Genomic DNA, 17,616 nt, shown 5'->3' on the forward strand with positions numbered 1-17,616 from the left:
AGTTAGGTCATGGAGAGTGCGTGCTTAAAGGGGATATCGGAACCCTAGCTCCTTCCTCATTCTCTTTGCTCCCTGGCCACCATGAGGTAATTGTCCTCTGCCACATGCTTCCCCCATGATGTATGGTGCCGCCATAGGCCCAAAGTTATGGGGCCAACCAAACATGGATTGAAACCTCTGAAATCATGAGCTAAACTAAACATTTGTTCCTTTTCAGTTGTAGCTCAGGTGTTTTGTCACAACAATGGAGAGCTGACTAATGAAACTTATCTGGTTTATGGCTCTCACTTTTCCCCTATTGTTTTCCAGAGGTTGGTCATATTTGGTGGCTGGGTCTGAAGATTAGCTCCTGAATTTCTTTAGCACATCTACTGCTTTTTCTGTTTCCTGATTTATTCTGCATACTACTTCTTTCTTATAGCTTTCCATACATAGGCTTCTCTTTTTTTTTTCCAACTTGTGTAGTAGCAGTCTTCATTTTTTTTAAAGCTATTGTATTTAGCTAACAATGTGTTTGAATATGAGAATTTCTTTTGCAGCATAACTTTCTTTGGCAGCATTCTGCTTGATAAATTGTTTTGTTAATTTACTTTCTAAATATTTTGTAGGTTTTTTTTCCTTTTTATTTTTTGACATAGTATTTTTAGAATTGACTTAGAATCTCCATGTGGCATTCAACTGCAGCTGTTTCTGTAGTAATTCAAATATTGTTGCTAATTTCTGGCTTTGGTAGTCATAGTCCAAGAATGAAAATTATATATACTTATATTATTTAGCACTTAGTCTATGTTTGTAGAGTAAAAAAACATTTGTATGTAAGTAACTTTATTGATTCTTTTATTTAAATCTTTCTTCCTTATTATTTTTTGTTTTGTCATTTTTCATTTAATACATGTGAAATAATGTAGGTGTGTGTATAAGTTATAAAGCATGATCACATAATGAACACTTATGATTTCATCACCCAATGCTGGAATTAGAACATTACCAATAATTCACATTTATCAATGCCTTATCAGTTTGCTTACCCTCAGAGGCAACTCCATCATCAATTTTACATTTATAATTTCCTTGATTTTTAAAGACACTTTTTAAATCACCTGTATGAATGTGTAAGACTACAAACAGCCTGACTTACATTTGTCTGTGCATGCTAGATAAACTCCGGTTACAATTTTCTCCTTGAATTTCTAATACTTGTTGCTTTAAATATTTGGATGTTTGTTGAGTAGAATGGATGCATGACCATTCAATCTTCAGTGTGAATTTTGCCTTTTAACAGTTTAACGTGATGTTAAATTGTTTTTGCCTTGAATCTGCTTTGTAATTTACATTGTAGTCTCTGCTTTCTTTTTAATTGAGCTTGCCTGAAGTATTTTGGAAGTTTAATTTTTAACCTGACTGTGTAGTTTTGCTTGAGATGCAGTAGGTGCTAATGTTTAAGAAGTTGTGCTCTAAGTTGAACTGGCTTTAAATCCCTGTCCCACTGTGTGTTAGCAGTTGGCCCTGGGGCAAGTGATTTGTTTCCATAGGCTATGGTACCAAACTCCAGACACAGGGGTAATGGTATTTCTGCCTTATACTGTTACTGGGAAAATTGAATCAGATAATGTGTGTGCAATGTTTAGCATGATGTGACCCATGTAGCAAGTGTGAAATACGTGTTTACTGCCTCGGGAGATTTATCCTTTGTAAATTACACACAATTTAATGTTTGTATTTTACTCTGAGAATTTTTGTTCACCAATAGAATCAACTATTTTTTAATCATTTCATATCTGATCTGTTTGACCTTAATTCTGCCACCCAATTTTATATTCTTTTTTTATACATTTTTTACTCTTAATGTTTTCTCTATTTTTCTTCATAAACATTTATTTGTATCTTTCCTGTTAATTTATGGATTAAAAATATTATTTGTAATTTTATTCCTAATACATGCCTTAAATTGTATTGCATGACATACACATGTACACCTATATTTCCCAAAATATCATTTAAGAACATAGCAATATTATTTTTTTTACTTTTATTTATGGGACTGTGCAACATAGAATTCCATGTACTTTTATTTTCCTTGCAATCATCTTCACAATTGATAACTCTTTTTTGTTTGTTTGTATGCTGATATATAAGGCTAAGGAAAATTCAGAGGCCAGTTTGCTCCTTCTTTATCAACCTCTCTTCTTTCCTAGATGTTGACATGATCTTGAATTTCATTTTGCCAAGATATAGCTAGTTATGTTTGTCCCTTTCGTTAATTTTGTTTAGAACAATGACGTTTGAGGGCCTTTTACTCAATTAGAAATATTTGTTCTGTTTTGGTTGAGTCTGTTTTCCTTCTATTATGAGTTTGGTTGTTTTATGTTGATTGTATCTCTCTTTCCCTCAACACCTGATAATTCTTGGATGCTTGTCTGTCATCTTTCCAATCATTTCTTCTCTGACCTTTCTCTCTGCATTCATTGACAGGTGCTCATACTGGTCCTCATCCCTGATTGCATTTTGTGCAGTATCAGTCTGTTCTTTCCTCACTCCCCTGGGAATTTTAGTTGTCTTTTATTTTGTATTAATTTGCCACATCACTTTCATTCAATCAGCTTCCTGTGCTTCTCTGCCTTTATCTTATTCAGCTCCCTGCTCTTCTTAGAAGCCGAGTCATGCATCTCTTGAGGATACCAAGCAGATGGTCTCTGAAAAGATCTCAATTTCTTTTCAAACTTCTCTCTTTCCCCATGTTTTCAGGGCAGTCTTTCCTTTTCCTATTGCTTTGGCGTCTCATTAAAGGCTCCATCTTTGCTGTTTCTTGGAAGTTTTACTTTGTTTTGCTTCAATGTCTTTGAACAGAGCAGGGTCTCTGCAAACTGGCATTTGCAAAAGAGGAAGCCTAGGAGTGACACTGCAGCCCCTCTCTATGGGATGTAGTTCTTCCAGATTAGACCGGAAGCTCAAATTGACATATTCTGCCCCTGCTCTGCTCACAGGGTGATTTGACCTGTTGAAGTTGACTCTTCTCTTCTCCAAGGTCAGTTTCTACACCTTCCTTGCCCAGAGTAGACCTAGAAAACCCTTCTTCCCCGAACCAGGCGCTGCCTCCAAAGCACCTCCTGCCTCTGCTTAGGAGGCTGCTCCTTGAGGCCTTCCGTTCTCCTGGATGCTGTCCTTCTTCTGCTTCCTGCCAGGCTGTGCGCTCAGTTTCTGTTTTCTGGGTGGATGTTTGCAAAGCAGAAGAGAAGAACAGAGGGTGAGGAGGGGAGAGCAGGGTGGAGCTCAGACTTCAAGGGCTCAGAGGGCAGGCACCTTGAACTATTTTCCTGCTCAACGAATCCTAGGTTAGGGGACAGGATGTGTAGGGAGTAGTGTTTTCCCAATTTGGGAATCTGGGACATGGGTGAATAGTGAAAGGGTAGATCCCTGAAATTATCCCAAATTGACCATTTATAGTATCATTGTCAACTTTTGTAATTTTGTGTATCTTCATGAGACTTTTGACTTTCTATCAGAAGGTGCCATGGTAAGTCTTATTAACCAGTTACCATAGTAATAACCAAATATTTCAATGGACAATTTTATTTATTTACTCATTCCTTCATTTATGTCTACTTCCTTCACTAGACTGAGAGTTCAGATCCTGGGAATTTTACAGTTTTACCCCCATCCTAGCACAGGAACTGGTATCTATAGGAGCTCAAAACTATTTGGTCAGTGTATGAGAGCCCAGCACAAAATAGGGCAGAGAGAAGACCATCGGTATGAATCAAATTATATTTTGAACTTGTAATACTGCTAATTATCATCAAGTGTGTTATACACAAACAACTTGAAAGCACTTATATTAATTATCTGATCTGATGCTAAAACAAACTGCAACTAGGTAAGATAGGTGTTTATCTTCCCAGTTTAATACCTATGAATCAACTGGGACCCAAAATGGGGGAAATGCCTGCCCACACTCACAAAATTATAGGTAGCACCAACAAGCAGTGTCCTCTCCCTCAAAGGGGTATGCTGTCCTAGGTCAGCTACCTCGTCCAAGGTCTGGTCATGTGAATTGGAAGAGAAGCAAGAGATATCTGGAGAATGGAGAAGTCATTCAGAGGACCAGGGCTGGCTCATGAATGTGGAAAGGGACAGGGAGAAGCACGGAAAGCAGGGCGGAGGTAAGCTGGAGAAAGACACCGTTGTGGTGGGAAGGTCATAGGGTTGGGAAGGGTTCATCACCTGCCTGAGACTCAGTTTCCTCCATATAAAAAGGGGATAAGAACATTGGGCTTGCAGACTCCTGCGAAGATTAAAAGAGATGGTGTAGGTGAGGTCCTTGGGATGTTATAGATGACTTAAACCTCTTAGCTCCCTCCTTTCCTTCATGGATGTTTTGTGGGCAGGTTAGGGAGGGTCCCATGCTCTGGACCCACCCATATTCTTAGAACACAGCAGAGTGATGTGGAGAGCATGGCAGCAGGACAAGGTTGCAAGCCCTCCTACTTGTCAGGGCCACACGCTGTCTTTCACAGGACATCCTCTTACTTTTCCCTCCTGTGAGCACAGAGGCTAATTTCCTCCTAAGTAAAGCCCAAGGCAGCTAAGCCTCCACATATGGTGGACTCCTTTGCTGTCAGAACAAAGCCCCATTCAAATGCTGTGTGTTTAAATTGTGCCCTCCTTGCCAGCCCCCTGGGAAGATTGCCAGGTGCATCATGGATAAGGCAGTGTCAGAAGGAACCCGAATGTTCTGGGTAACATGCTCCAGCTCCAGAAACTGCCCTAGAGGCTTTGCCCAGATAGATGGATTCCTAGGGGTCAAAATGGAGGCCATCCTTCAGCAACGGGCAGGCCTTTGGTAGAAGCCATTGTGCACTGGGCACCTTCTGGACAGATGCAAAGGGGAGAAAAGGGGGCATTAAGGAGCTAACAGTGGAATCAGAAACTGACTCTGAGACAAGACCTTGAGAGTAAATATTTTTTTTTTTTTTTGTAATGTGAGGAGACACCAGGAAAGAGTGGGGGAAGTAAAACAGAAAAGAGAAGGAAGTCAGTCAAGGGTATTTTGTTGTAAAGGTCACCACTGTGCACAACTGAGGCTCAGTCCTGCTCACTCTGGGAGATAGTATAGAATATTCCTTGCAATTATCCCAAGCAAGGAGCAAGGGAGCTGGGGTACTTTATCCACCGATTCCTGTCAGGCATCGATTGAGGGCTGCTAGGTAGGAGGAGGGTCTGCATTCCTTGGCACATCTGTCCTGCCATGCACAGGCATGGAAGGGGCGGCATTGGCCCCAAATCAGGCTCAGGTACAGCTGTTGGCAACTGGACATCAGGTTGCACTGAGGTGGCCAATGGAACGTGGGCATGACAACAAACAGCATCTGGTATATATATAGAGAGAGACAAGACACATGTGAGAATAACAATTTTCAAGCAATAATTGATGAAGTTCCTGCCACGTGGCTAGTATTTTATATGCTTACAGCATTCCTGCAAAGTAGGTATTATTATTCCTCTTCTATGGAAAACAAAATTGTGGTGCTGAGAGGCCTGCGCATGCCCAAGTTCACAGAGCATTAATAAACCCAGCCAGCAGGTAACCCTGGTACCTGATTCCAAAGCCTGGGTCCTGTACAGGACAGAAATGAAGGCTGAACCCTGAATTGTTAGGACAATCTTTCTGGCTATGGATAAGTAAAGAAATCTTAGATGTCCTCCCGAGGTCAGGCTTGAGAGACTGGGAGAACCCATAGATGTGGAGAAATGGCTAGAGAGTGTGGTCAGCAGAGAACCCCCCCACCTGCCACCCTTAATGGGATCTAAATGGATGAAATTGTTTTAAATAAGGGGAGAGAAGATCCTAGCTGTTAAGAGCAACTGCAAGTTTGTGGTCAGCAGGACCTAAGCTGGCACACTACTCTCCTTCCTATTTGTTGCTTGGTGACTTTGAGCAAGTCATTTTGCCTCCCGAGGCTCTCGCAGTTTCATTATAGAAGTGACATGATAGCATTACCTTTCAGGGTTTTGTGAGGATGAGATGACAGCATATGCATGGTACCTGGCACAGTGCCAGGCACATAGTACATGGGATTTGAGGACAGAAGACCCTGTCCAGTTCCAGGCCTTCCTTTGGGCAAAACTTGTCTCCTGTCTAAGCCTTTATTTCCCTATCCATGAAATGGAGATATGAATCTGTGGCTCACAAGTGCACAGGGATGTCGTGAGCTGGACAGAGCTAAAGGACAGAAATGTCACAGTGATCCAGCTTCTTGTGCCCAAGCAATGGAGGAGCTCAAGATGGGGTGCAAAGGTGCCTGCTTCCAGTCTGGTCTGTATCATCAACAACTCAGGTGGCTTTGGAAAGTTTCTTTTTTCTTCGGGTCAAAATGAAGGGTTGCCTAAGGTGGTCTCTGACAGGGTTCTTCCCCACCAATCCCCAGTGGCCTCCCTCTCAGTCCTATCTCCTGGCCAGTCTCTTGTTCTGGTTTATTGTAGTGTCAGCTCTGGCATTCTTGCTGTTTCTCCATGCTCTCCTGTAGCCAGCATCCCACCCATGTGCTCTTGGACTGGCCTCAAGCCTGAGAGCCATTCTTAGGACCTGTGGTCCAGCTGAGGTCACCACCAAACCAGGGCCTGGCTGCATGTTTGGAGATTTCCCAGGGTCACTGCGGCCTGGGCAACTATGGAGGGAAAACATCCAGAGCCCAAACTATTCCAGGCTCAGTTCAGTCACAGCCCAACCTGAGGAGTCATTCTGTAAATGGCCTCAGCATTTGGTTTACAGCCTGGTCAAGTGTGAGCAGGGTTGGACTCTGACTATGTCTCAATCTCAGTAAGCTGGCTATATCCTTTCTTTCTCCAATATTCAGCCATTGTTTTTTAAGTATATTTTTTAGTAGTAGGTGGACACAATACCTTTAATTTTATTTTTATGTGGTGTTGAGGTTCGAACTCAGTACCTTGAGCATGCAAGGTGAGCACTCTACCACTGAGCCACAATCCCAGCCCTCAATATTCAGCTATTCTTTGAAACAGAGTAGCAGGGTTTCAGCCCCTCACATCAACCCAGGCCTCAGGACAACTTCACATACCTCTTAAATGACTTCAGGCTCCAGATATAGAGAGGTATCTGTCACTATTCTGTTTCTTCTTTCTAAGAGTGTCTTAAGGACCAGAGCCAATGGATTAAGTGAATGATTATATGGTGTAACTTTAGGCTTACCAAGCAGGCTGCTCCTTCCTTCTATCTGGTCAGTACTGAAAACCCACAGTTATTCACCCACTCATTTGTATTTGTTTCTGAAGCAGCAGAAAAATCACCGGCCCAGGAGTCAGGAGTTGGTAAACCAAGTCTCATCTTGGCCTCCTACTAAGTTCTGTCACCACACTTCTGAGTCTCACCTTCCCTGTCTGTAAAATGGGAATGATAATGTCTACCTTTCAAAATTTTTCCCTAGATTAAGGGCAATATAGGCTATAAAGCACTGGCACCTGTCAGGGCCCCTCCACATGGCTCCTTTCCCTAGCCTTTTGGTAGGAAGGACAAGGTGGGTTTGGAGGAACCATGCTAGAAGCCGCCAGCAGGTGGCAGCACAAGGCATTTTCATTTTTCCCCCCTCCTCTCCTAAGGAGGAGGAGCTTCGTTGGTATTTCAAGAGGAACCCAGGCCTGTTAAAAAAACCTGGCCCTTCAGGTTAGTGGGTCAAGGCTGGATGGATTCCTTTCTTGCTTGATAAAGAGCAGCTAAATCCTCTAAGGTCAGGGGCTGCATTTGTGACAGCTACATACAAAGTATGAATCAGTTCCCCCAGGGATGTAGACAATGCCAGCTTCGCCCCTGCCCTCAAGGAATCTGTTGTCTAGGAAAGGAGGCCTAGACAGACATGGAGGGGGAGCACACAGGCTCTGGGAGCGCTGTGAGGAACACCCATCCTGTTCTGGGAATTAGCAAGGGCTTGGGGGGGGGGGGGGAGGTGTCAAGCGGAAGGACATCAGGGACACCTGGATATGCCTGAGGTTTTGCAAGGCTGCCCTTGGTACTGTTTGGAGTATCTCCCCCATATTCATTGCATACCAGGCTGTGAATGTAGGGCATGTTGCTTTGATTTCTGTAACCCTCCCAAATTTCTCACATTGGTACCCTGGAAATGCCTGGCCTCCCAACAGACATGGGATGCAGCCTCTCCAAGGCATAGTTCCATCCCCTCAGCTGTATCTCCTGCTCTTCATGTAAGCAAGCACTTGAATATGTATTTGGTGATCACACATCCTTTTATCAAGGATGGAATCTAAGGGCAGAGAATCTGAAGTCCCTACTGCTAGATTTTGAGTCTGTCCTTCTGTTGTCCAGCCATGATCATGGGTCTTCTTGCCCTTCTGTGCAATAAGGTAGACCTAAATTTCCTAAGAAAGCTTCCAGTTTTAACAAATACCAACCATAGATTCTTCTAGATCCTAGAGTCACCTTGCTGGGTGACCATGGGAAGGTCACCAGCTTGTGGGAGGAGGCTATGGATCCTTCTATTCTCAAAGGAGAAGACACATGTAATAGTGCCTTGGGAATTCTTCATAATCACCTAACGAAGCTCACGTAGAGCTGTTGGGAGACACATGGCATCATATTCAGATGTTTATGCATCCCCCATATAAACTGTCTGGATGACTGGACTTGGACCTAATTCTTAAGGGAGAGGACAAAGAGGAGGAGGTGAAACTTATCCACTATTTTCATATTTTTATTGGTGCTTTATAATTATACATAGTGATGGGATTTGTGGTTACCTATCCATACATGCATACAGTATAACAATATAATTTGGCCAATATCATTCCCCAGTATTTTCTTTTCCCTACCTTCCTTTCTCTTCCTGGATTTTCTCTCTTCTACTGATGTCCCTTCAATTTTTATGATAACCCCCACCCAGCACTTTTCTTTTCCCTTTTCTTATCTAGTTTCCACACATGAGAAAACAAGGCCTTTGACCTTCTGAGTTTGACTTATTTTTAACATAATGCTCTCAAGTTCCATCCATTTTCCTGCAAATGACATGATTTCATTTTTCTTTAGGACTGAATAAAATTCCATTGTGTATATATACCACATTTTCTTTATCTATTCATCTATTGATGGGCACTTAGGCTGGTTCCATAATTCAGTGACTGTGAATTGTGCTGCTTTATGGGTATGCATGTATCCCTACAGTGTGGTGACTTTAATTCTTTAGGATAAATACTAAGGAGTAATGTAGCTGTCATATGTGGGTCCATTCTATCTCCACTGTTTCTAATCTCCCCATTGTACTGGAGAACACAACACCCTTGCTCTGTGGGACCTCAAAGGGCAGGGCCAGGGCCAGGGCCAGTAAAGTCAGTCTGCTGCATTAGGAGATAGGTTGCTTCTCCTAATGAGGAGATTTAAACCAGTCATGGTTGAAGATGAAACCTGGCAGGACTGACCTCCTTGACTCCCCAGGCCGGGAGTCCAGCGAAGTTGACTATGGTGGAGAGTTGGTGGGGAGGGGACTAGTAGTAGTTTAGGCCAGTAATTCCCAAACCTGGTGATGTTTAGAAACTGAACTCTGAAGGTCTGTCTTTTGCAGTCCCTTGGGGATTTGGCTTAAAATTTGATATTTTTGTAAATTGATATGTCTTCAAGTGGGGTCCACCTGCAAAGTGGGGTCCACTACACTCCTGGTTGTCCTGGAGTCTCTGTCTCATTGGGACCAGGGCTACTCCAGTTCTCCTTCCCTGTGCAGCCACCTTCCTGATACCTGGCAAAGTTTGTCCTGGGCCTGTCTGCTGGTCCCTAACTCTTTTCCATTACAAGATACAACTGTCTTAAGGAAGCGGCTGGGAAAGGTGTAAGTCAGATGCATTTGAAGGAAAGCAGCTTTGAAGTCCTGAGGCCATTATGTTAATGGCATTACTCAATTTCTGGAAGCAATCCTGATTAAATATTCATTGGCTTTGATTATACTGAAATTAGGGCTAAAGCGTGAAGTCAAATTGAGGGGAATAATGGCAGTGTAAATAATGCATGGCCTGTAAATTGAAAACACCAGCTTGTGCGGCCAGCTCTCCCCCACCCTGTTTGTCACTGTGCCATTTGTTTAGAAGGTGATTAGTCCAACTCGGGCATCTCTTACCAGCTGGGGATCGTGGAATTGGAAGGATCTCAGCATTCCGTGTGTCTCTGCAAATGCAGGGGAATTGAAGCAGACACCTTGCAGCAGGGGATTTTCTCCAGGTCAGGGACCTGGAAGCTAGACTCTTGGTGAAGCCCCAGCATGAAGTCCTGTATTCTCCAAGTGACACAGTCACAGACTGAGAATAAACCTCATGCTCCCAAATCTTCAGCAATGTCATCTTTGAACAGAAAAGAGCAAGTGGATTGGGGAGGGCTGTAGCCAGAAAGGTGAGAATAGCCAGGTGAGAGTTATTCAAATCAGCTAGGTAGTGAGGCAGAAAGGCTTTCGGAGGATTATAAAATGGGGGGGGGGGCGGGGTGAGTGCTGTTCAGAGGTGCAAGGAATCAAATCTGTTGCAGGAATCAAATCACTTCCACCTGGTAGAAAGGATGTGGGTGGGGGGGCAGGGCAGCTGGGGCAGGAGAGGAGTTGGGAAGTGTTGCAGTCTTTCTAGATGGTTGTCTTAGTGGCCCCTGGATGCCCAATGCCTGGCCCAGGGCCTGGCATGGAGTAGAAGCTGATGCATGTTGGTAGAATGGATGAAGGATGCAGAGCACAGCACTGTGGAAGAAGGGAGCAAACTTGCCTGCTACCAGAAAAGAAGGGCCTGTCTCAGAAACATGAAAGACCATGGCATGTAGCTGGGACCCCCAGTCCCTGTACCTATCCTACATGCTGGGCACTGAGCAAATTGCCAGGGCTACACAAACCTTCTCTTTTGGTTTCTTCCAGCAGTCTTAAGAGAAAGATACAGTGATATCCCCATTTTATGGTCAAAACACTTGAATTAGTTTGCACATATCGCTAAAGAAGTTAAATTATACAAATTTAACCCAGAATCCAAGTCCACGTTTTTTTCTGGAACTTTTTATTCATTTATTTTTATTTCTTATTTTTATTCGTTCTTCTTAGTTATACATGACAGTAGTCTATTTTGACATATTTCTGGAACTTAAAAAGTATTCTCAGTGGCCCTGAACCTTGAGTGACAGATGCTCAGACATAGGTGTTCCTTGTCCTTTCCCTCTGTCTGCCCTCACCCTACCCATCTTACCCGCTGTTCTTTCTTTCTCTGCTCTTTCAGAACACCTGTGTGCAGGCTAGTATAGAATGAGTCCTCAATAACAGGAAGCTGCAAGTGTGAGCAACCCACCCCTCCCAACAGGCCTGCCTTGTTTTTAATTGAATAGAGATAGAAGAAGATCCAGGGACCGACCAAGCATGAAGGCAGAGCTTACATATGTTCCAGGACTGGGGTTGGTCAGTTGTTTCTGCCTTATGCAGGTCAGGGGTGAGTCAGACTCAAAAGACAGAAACCAGATCCTCACAACCCTGTGACCCCAGGAGGCCTGCCAGATACCCCACAGGAGAGCTCAGTTCCGCAAATTGCCTCCCACTTTTTATTGGGGCAGAAAAACTGAAGTCACTAAAGGGCATCAGGGCCCTTTCAGCTTACATGCTCGGTGGTAGGTTTCTCTTTTCTATTGTGGTACCCACTGCTGGCTTGGGAAGTGACAAAGAAATGAATTTCACCAGGCTTGTTCTTGGTTTGTCCAGCCAGAGGCCTCCCAAGGAAGCTGAGCTCCATTAGTGCAAAGACCTGCTGAGCAGAGCGCCACCTTCTGGCAAGACATGGGGACAGGTCCAGGAGAGCTTTGCTGGTTCCAGCAGGCCCCATAGAGCCCTGGCATCTTGCACAAGAGCCTGGGTCTTGATCTCTCTACATGCAGAATTATGAAATTTGCTATCACGGTGCCAGCTACTAGGCCCACGTGGAGTCCACCTGGTGAGATGGGTTCTGCACTAGGAAGGCAGGCCAGCCAGAGGAGTTGGGAGGAGTTCTCTATTCTTCTATCACCCTATGGAACAATCAGGGTAAGCAATTGAACTGGTCTAGCGCAGATTCCTCTCTGTGCATTTGATGTTTTAAATTGGATTAAATATCTTTCCCATGCAAGTAGTTTTCAGATACACTCGCTTTCCCAGCAAATACTCATTGGGTACTTAATCTGTACCCAGACCCTATGCTGGGTCAGGCAGCCTGCTGGGAAGATTAAACAAAAACAGGCAGATTGGGTGAGAAGTAGTGTCTTAATATAGGAACAAAGAGCCTTGAAGAAATGGGTGAGTCAGTACTTATTCTGAGCTGTCAGCAGTGTGGGCTCTGAAGCCAAGTGGCCTGGGGCTGCGTCCTGGATCTTTCTTTTACCAGCTCAGAGACCCTGGATCATTTAATGAGAGCCTCTATCCAACAGGGCTACTAAAGATCATATAGAGTAGTCCAGGCAGGAACCTAAATCGATGTCTGGCACTTGGTACATGCCCAGGAAGCTTCAGTTTATTGAGAGTACGGAGGGCTTCTTGCAAGAACACTATGATCCTTCCCAAGGCTTTTCCCTGTATAAAAAGGAAAGAAGGAGCAGGAGGAAGGGGAGAGAGAAAGAAAGCCTAAAGAGGTGGTCTCTGCCTGTGACTGATGGCTACAGCATGTGGAGCACTGTAACCAACACCAGTGCACTTGACTTCCTAGGTCACCCTGTCTGTGCACACAAGCCACCGCAGCTAAAGCCTGGCCAAGATCACAGTCCTCTTAGGGGTAGAGCCAGCATTTGGATTCAATTCTTCCGGGGGAGGGGGGGGGCTTATAGTTGTGTTTGCAAAACAGCGTTTATCCCCCTTATGGTTCCTGGGGGGTGGCAGCCCACGCTTTCTCTCCCAGACTTCTTCCGCCTCCTGCGTTGCTCTCTGTGTGGGTGACTCGACAGACAGCCATGCAAAGCCTTTCCAACTCCCCCAGAATTCTGTTACCTGCAGGTCCCAGTAGGAGGCAGGGATGGCAGACGTCCAAAGCTCCCCAGCGTGCCGCCCCCAGTACTGGCTCCAAAATCTGTCAGTGCTTTTTGGAGCTCATAATTAACTGGACTCAGGGCTAGGTTTGGTTTCACTTTTTGGGAAATCACCCTTCTTCACCACTAGTAGCTGCTGTGCTGTGGCATCAGGAACTTGGTAGTGGGTCGCTCAGCCCTCTCGCCCCTGAATCTCCACTTCCTCCCCCCGCTTGGGCTTTTAATGGACATGTGACATTCAGATTAGAAAAATATGTAGAAATTGCTTTGCAATAAAGAGTCAGATTCTTCCTTAGTTAAAATTCATAGAAGGGAGAAAAGGGCCAGAGTATGTTTCCTGAAGGAGGAAAGATCCATGTTGGGCAAGGTGGGAAGGAGAGGCCAAGCAGAGGGCAGGACAGGGGCAGGCCCAGTAAGAGGCACAGCACAACCAAGTCACAGATCCATGGGGCTCAGGAAAGAAACTCCTCTGGCCCTCACAACCCTCAACTCCTGGCAGGCCAGTGACCTCCCTGAGCAGGCCATTCTCATTCGCAACACTCACAGTATACCTCCATTTCCATGCCTGCCAAAGGTCTCCCTTCTTCAAGGACCCCTTCCTCCTAAAAAGCTTTTCTGATAACTCACACTCTGCGCCACCTGATGCACAGCCACTAGCCACACACGAGCCCTTCAAATGTGGTCAGGTGGAGAAATGCTGGGAAATGCCCAGCTAGGTTGCAATTTTGTATAAAAGTAATATGAATGTCTCATTACAAATGTTTAATATTGATTACATTTTGAAGTACATTTAGAAACGTCGGGTAAAATGAAATATGTTAACACAATTAATTCCACTTGTTTCTTTTTGCCTTTTCAAAGTGGCTTTTAACATATGTGACTCACTTGAGTGGCATGGGTGCTACTGCTGTTGGAAAGTCCAAGTCCAGCTGTGCTACTCTCCTGTCTGGCCAGCGCAGGGCTCAACACTTATGCTCAAATGACACTTTGCTCTTTACTGCCCTGCTTTGTTTTATCATATTTGTATGGCATCACTTCTTGTATGTTTTGTGCCACAACTTGTCTGTGTGGCCCTCAGTGAGACCCAACCCCTCTTCAGCAGTTTTCTCTTTTAGAAAAGGAAGGGGATGAACGCGTTTGTCTCTGATGCTCCTTCTTTCTCTGACATCTGATGACTTATCAATGAATTCTAATTTTTCCTTTGCTTTAATGTGAAAACTTGGGGGAGTAGCTCCCTTTTATACTATCATTTTTGCATCATCACCTGATGGAGCTGAGACTCTGCCCTCCTCCCTGCAAGTCAAAGTGCTTCTGAAAAGCAAAGGAATTCATGTACTCAGTTCTCCCAGCTCAGCACACCCTGGTCCAGTGGAAGCAGCGCAGGTCTCTGAGGCTGGTGCCTGGGCCCTGACCTGGCCTATCCTTCAGCATGCATCGTTCATTTAGCAGGCACCCACTGAGTACATAAGCTGGGCCAGGGTCCAGGTTCATGGCTTGGGGACAGACCTGTTGCCCTCCTTGACCTTGAGGTGCTTAAGGTGCAGTAGGGAGACCCCAGGCAACACCAGTGCAGACCATGCAGCCATGGAGGAGGAGGGAGGCTCAGGGGCTCCCCCCCCCCGGGGGGTGTCTCTCCTCCACAATAGGAGCACTCTTTACAAATGAGGACTGTAACCCTCCCCTCTGCCCTCATGTTGCTGGCAGTCCACCCCCACCCCCACCCTCACCCCAGCACTTTCAGGATAATGAGCAAGCTTACATCATGGTGGAAGAGACCCCCTGAGTGGGCAGGCTTGCTGATGTGTGTGGGGGCTCCCTGGCTGTGCTGGTTGCCCGCTCCTTAGGAGATCACCCTAGCCTAGTGCCTGAGAAATATCAAGAAAGAGAGAGAGAGAGAGAGACAAAGGAAGAAGGTAGACAGGAAGCAAGGCAGTCAGGAGGGAGCTGACCAGGACAGGGTGCCCAAATGCCCCTCCTCCTCACTCTCTGCCTTGTGTTGCCGTGTGGGCCCAGGCCTCCTTCCTTTAATAAGTGTTGTCAGGCTCCCCAGTACAAGGATGGGTGTCCTGCCTAGATGTCCTAGATCCTGTGAATGCTGGACATCACTGTCTGATGGGGCAGATCTGGGCCAAGGTTCAGCAGCAGAAAATTTCCTCATGACCTTCCTCTCTTCTACTCACACCCCTTTTCTCCCCCACAGATGCACATGGACCTCCCTCCACCTTCTGTCTCCATTTCAGCCTCTCTTACTTGGCTCTGTGGTGCTCTTCTGGAACCTGCAGGGTGTCACTGATCAATCCATCCTCACCCCAGGATCCGCTTTCTTGCTTTTGGTGCAAAGCTGGGCTGACGTCCTTAATCCCAGGAATGTTCTTTGTATCACATTTTTCTGTTAAAGACCACTCTGATTAAGGCGCTGGCAGCATCGCAGTGGTGTTCAGACCTCTCCTGCAGTGCAAGCAAAGAGAACAGGGTTATCTTCTAACACCAGGGAATCTGGGTCCCTGGAGGCCAATGGCTCCAGAATATCACGGTATAATTTCTCCGCAGCACTCAGCCATGAGTCTTTGCTGAATGAAGGACTGAATGTAAGATGGATGAATGGAACAGCATGGGAGCTAGCCTTGGGGATAGGCGGATGTCTTCCCCTGAAGCAGAGGGAGGCATTCTGGGCTGAGGCAGGTGCACACAAAAGGAGGAGGCAGAGAGAGGGCCCTGGGGAAGCAGGAGGCCTGGAAGTTAGATGGGCCTGAGAGTAGAGAGAGCATCGCAACCCACAGTGCAGAGGGCCAGCCCAGGCTCAGTGGGAGAGAGGTCCTCCACTGACTTCCTCCTGGTCCTCAGAGCCACACTGAGAATGCAAATGGGATACATGTCTCCTTCTTCCTCCTGTTTTTCTTCCTCCTCCCCTGACTCCCTCCATTTCCTCTTTGCTTTCTTCTTTCCACAAATATTTGTGAAATGCCTACTGTTGTGGGTTTTGAGGGTACAGCTGTGAATGAAATGAGAAAATCACTGTCTTTGAAAGCTTATATTCTAGGGGGTTAAATATAATCACCCCAGGGAGCGAAGATGCTGTGGGAAAGGCAGCCAGGGAGCAGGTGGAGGGGCTGCTGCTCTCTAGAAGTCCAGGGAAGGAGCCCTTGCAAGGCGACTCTTGAGCACAGCCCTCAGGGAAGCCTGTGTGTCACAAAGGGAGGGTCACCAGAAGCAGAATCCTAAGGTGGGGAGCACTGCCTGCAGCTGCTGGGCTAAGGTCTGCCAAAGACCCTTTCCTGCTTAATCCCAAGAAGCTCTGGGAGAACAGAGGCAGCAGACAGTGTCATACCTCTATTTCACATGAAGACTGTGAGGCCCAGAGAGGTGAAGAAGGAGACTCAGGGTCACACAGCTGCTAATAAGCAGATCTGGGTTTCAAACTCTGGTCTGTGGAGTTTGTCCACCACAGCCTGATTGCCCCCACTCATATCACCAGACCAGAGTTTCACTTGCAGGTGTGCCTGCCTCCACCCCCACCATGATGGCTAGGGCACCAATTTGATACCTCTAGAGGTCATGGGCGAGCATAAGACCCAAGTCAGCAGTGGAGTGCTGCAGTGAAGACCTGTCCCTATCCCAGAGGAGCACCACCCACCTGCAGCCGTCCCCCACATTGAGCAGAGCTGCTCCCACCCAAACCTCAGCCTCTGTTCTTTCCCCTGCTCAGACCTTCTCTTTCCCTCTCTCACCACTGCCTGTCAGTCTCTGTGCCCTCGTGCATGTCCCTCACCTCCTCCACTGTGGTCTCATTCTCTGCTGTTGCTCCATCTGCTTGCCCTGGCCAGCATCGCCGCTCTCTCTGTCCTTTACCTGACTGTCCCCAGGTCTCTGCTCCTGACCCTCTGGGTTGGTCCAGCTTTCCTTGTGAGTTTCACTCCTCCCGCCAAGAATCCCCTAATACTGCCAGGGCATCGTGGTGAGCACTTGCATTTGCCCATGGCTGCTGACTGCAGATGGGCAAAGGGCCACCCTCCATCCTTCTGGAAGGATCTCCAGGATAACTCTGGCCAGAATCAGTCAGGATGGCCTTGGCTCAGAGTCCAGGCACTGGTCAGGCCTGCAGAGGCCCTGGGTTGACCTCCCTCATTGTGTGGCCAGATGAGGAAACTGAGGCTTGGAGAGAGGAGGTGCCTCCACCATGCTTGAGTCACAAATGGCTGGGACCTTCAGGGGTCAGGGCCCCAGATGGTACAGGTCTCCAGCCTATGTCGGAGTTCCATGGGGACTGGGCCTGGGTAGAAAGAACTAGACCCTGCCTGTCGGTCTTTTATTCCCTCCCTCCCTTCCCCCTCCTTCTTTTCTTTCTTCTGCCTTCTTTTCTGATACCCTTCTGTTCCGTCAGCACATTTTCACTGAACACCTGTTATATGCCCGGCACTGTGCTCTGTGCTGAACCATGAGACGGTGACCAGAGGTGAGGCCTAGGTGTCCTTATTAAACTTTTCTTGCAAGCACTCTGGACCACACCCTGCTCTCAATACCACCAGTGGACAACTCGCACCACACATGGATCTAGAGGGGGAGGGAAAGGGTCCATTAACAAGTGGGTGTAGTCTTGC

At 46.2% G+C, this 17,616-nt stretch overlaps 2 protein-coding genes across 17 annotated transcripts in view; one reads left to right on the forward strand and one right to left on the reverse strand.

Annotated features, from left to right (window-relative positions):
* Positions 1-17,616, forward strand: part of AGBL4 (AGBL carboxypeptidase 4) — a gene marked incomplete at both ends in the record, with an annotated part of 1,419,693 nt that overhangs the window by 1,240,509 nt on the left and 161,568 nt on the right. The gene's annotated exons all lie outside the window — the stretch shown is intronic.
* Positions 1-17,616, reverse strand: part of LOC308656269 (uncharacterized protein) — a 191,277-nt gene that overhangs the window by 39,918 nt on the left and 133,743 nt on the right. For 11 of the 15 annotated variants that reach the window (XR_014023665.1, XR_014023666.1, XR_014023667.1 and 8 more), the window contains one exon: positions 15,269-15,466. Coding sequence is in view for 1 of the 15 variants with exons in the window: in XM_081307157.1 (XP_081163283.1) it covers positions 15,427-15,466 (40 nt within the window). In the remaining 14 variants the exon portion in view is untranslated. The other 4 variants (XR_014023675.1, XR_014023678.1, XR_014023676.1 and 1 more) reach the window with 4 other exon arrangements.

Source organism: Spermophilus citellus, assembly GCF_964194105.1.
Source record: "Spermophilus citellus genome assembly, chromosome: 9".
Taxonomy (NCBI): Eukaryota; Metazoa; Chordata; class Mammalia; order Rodentia; family Sciuridae; genus Spermophilus; species Spermophilus citellus.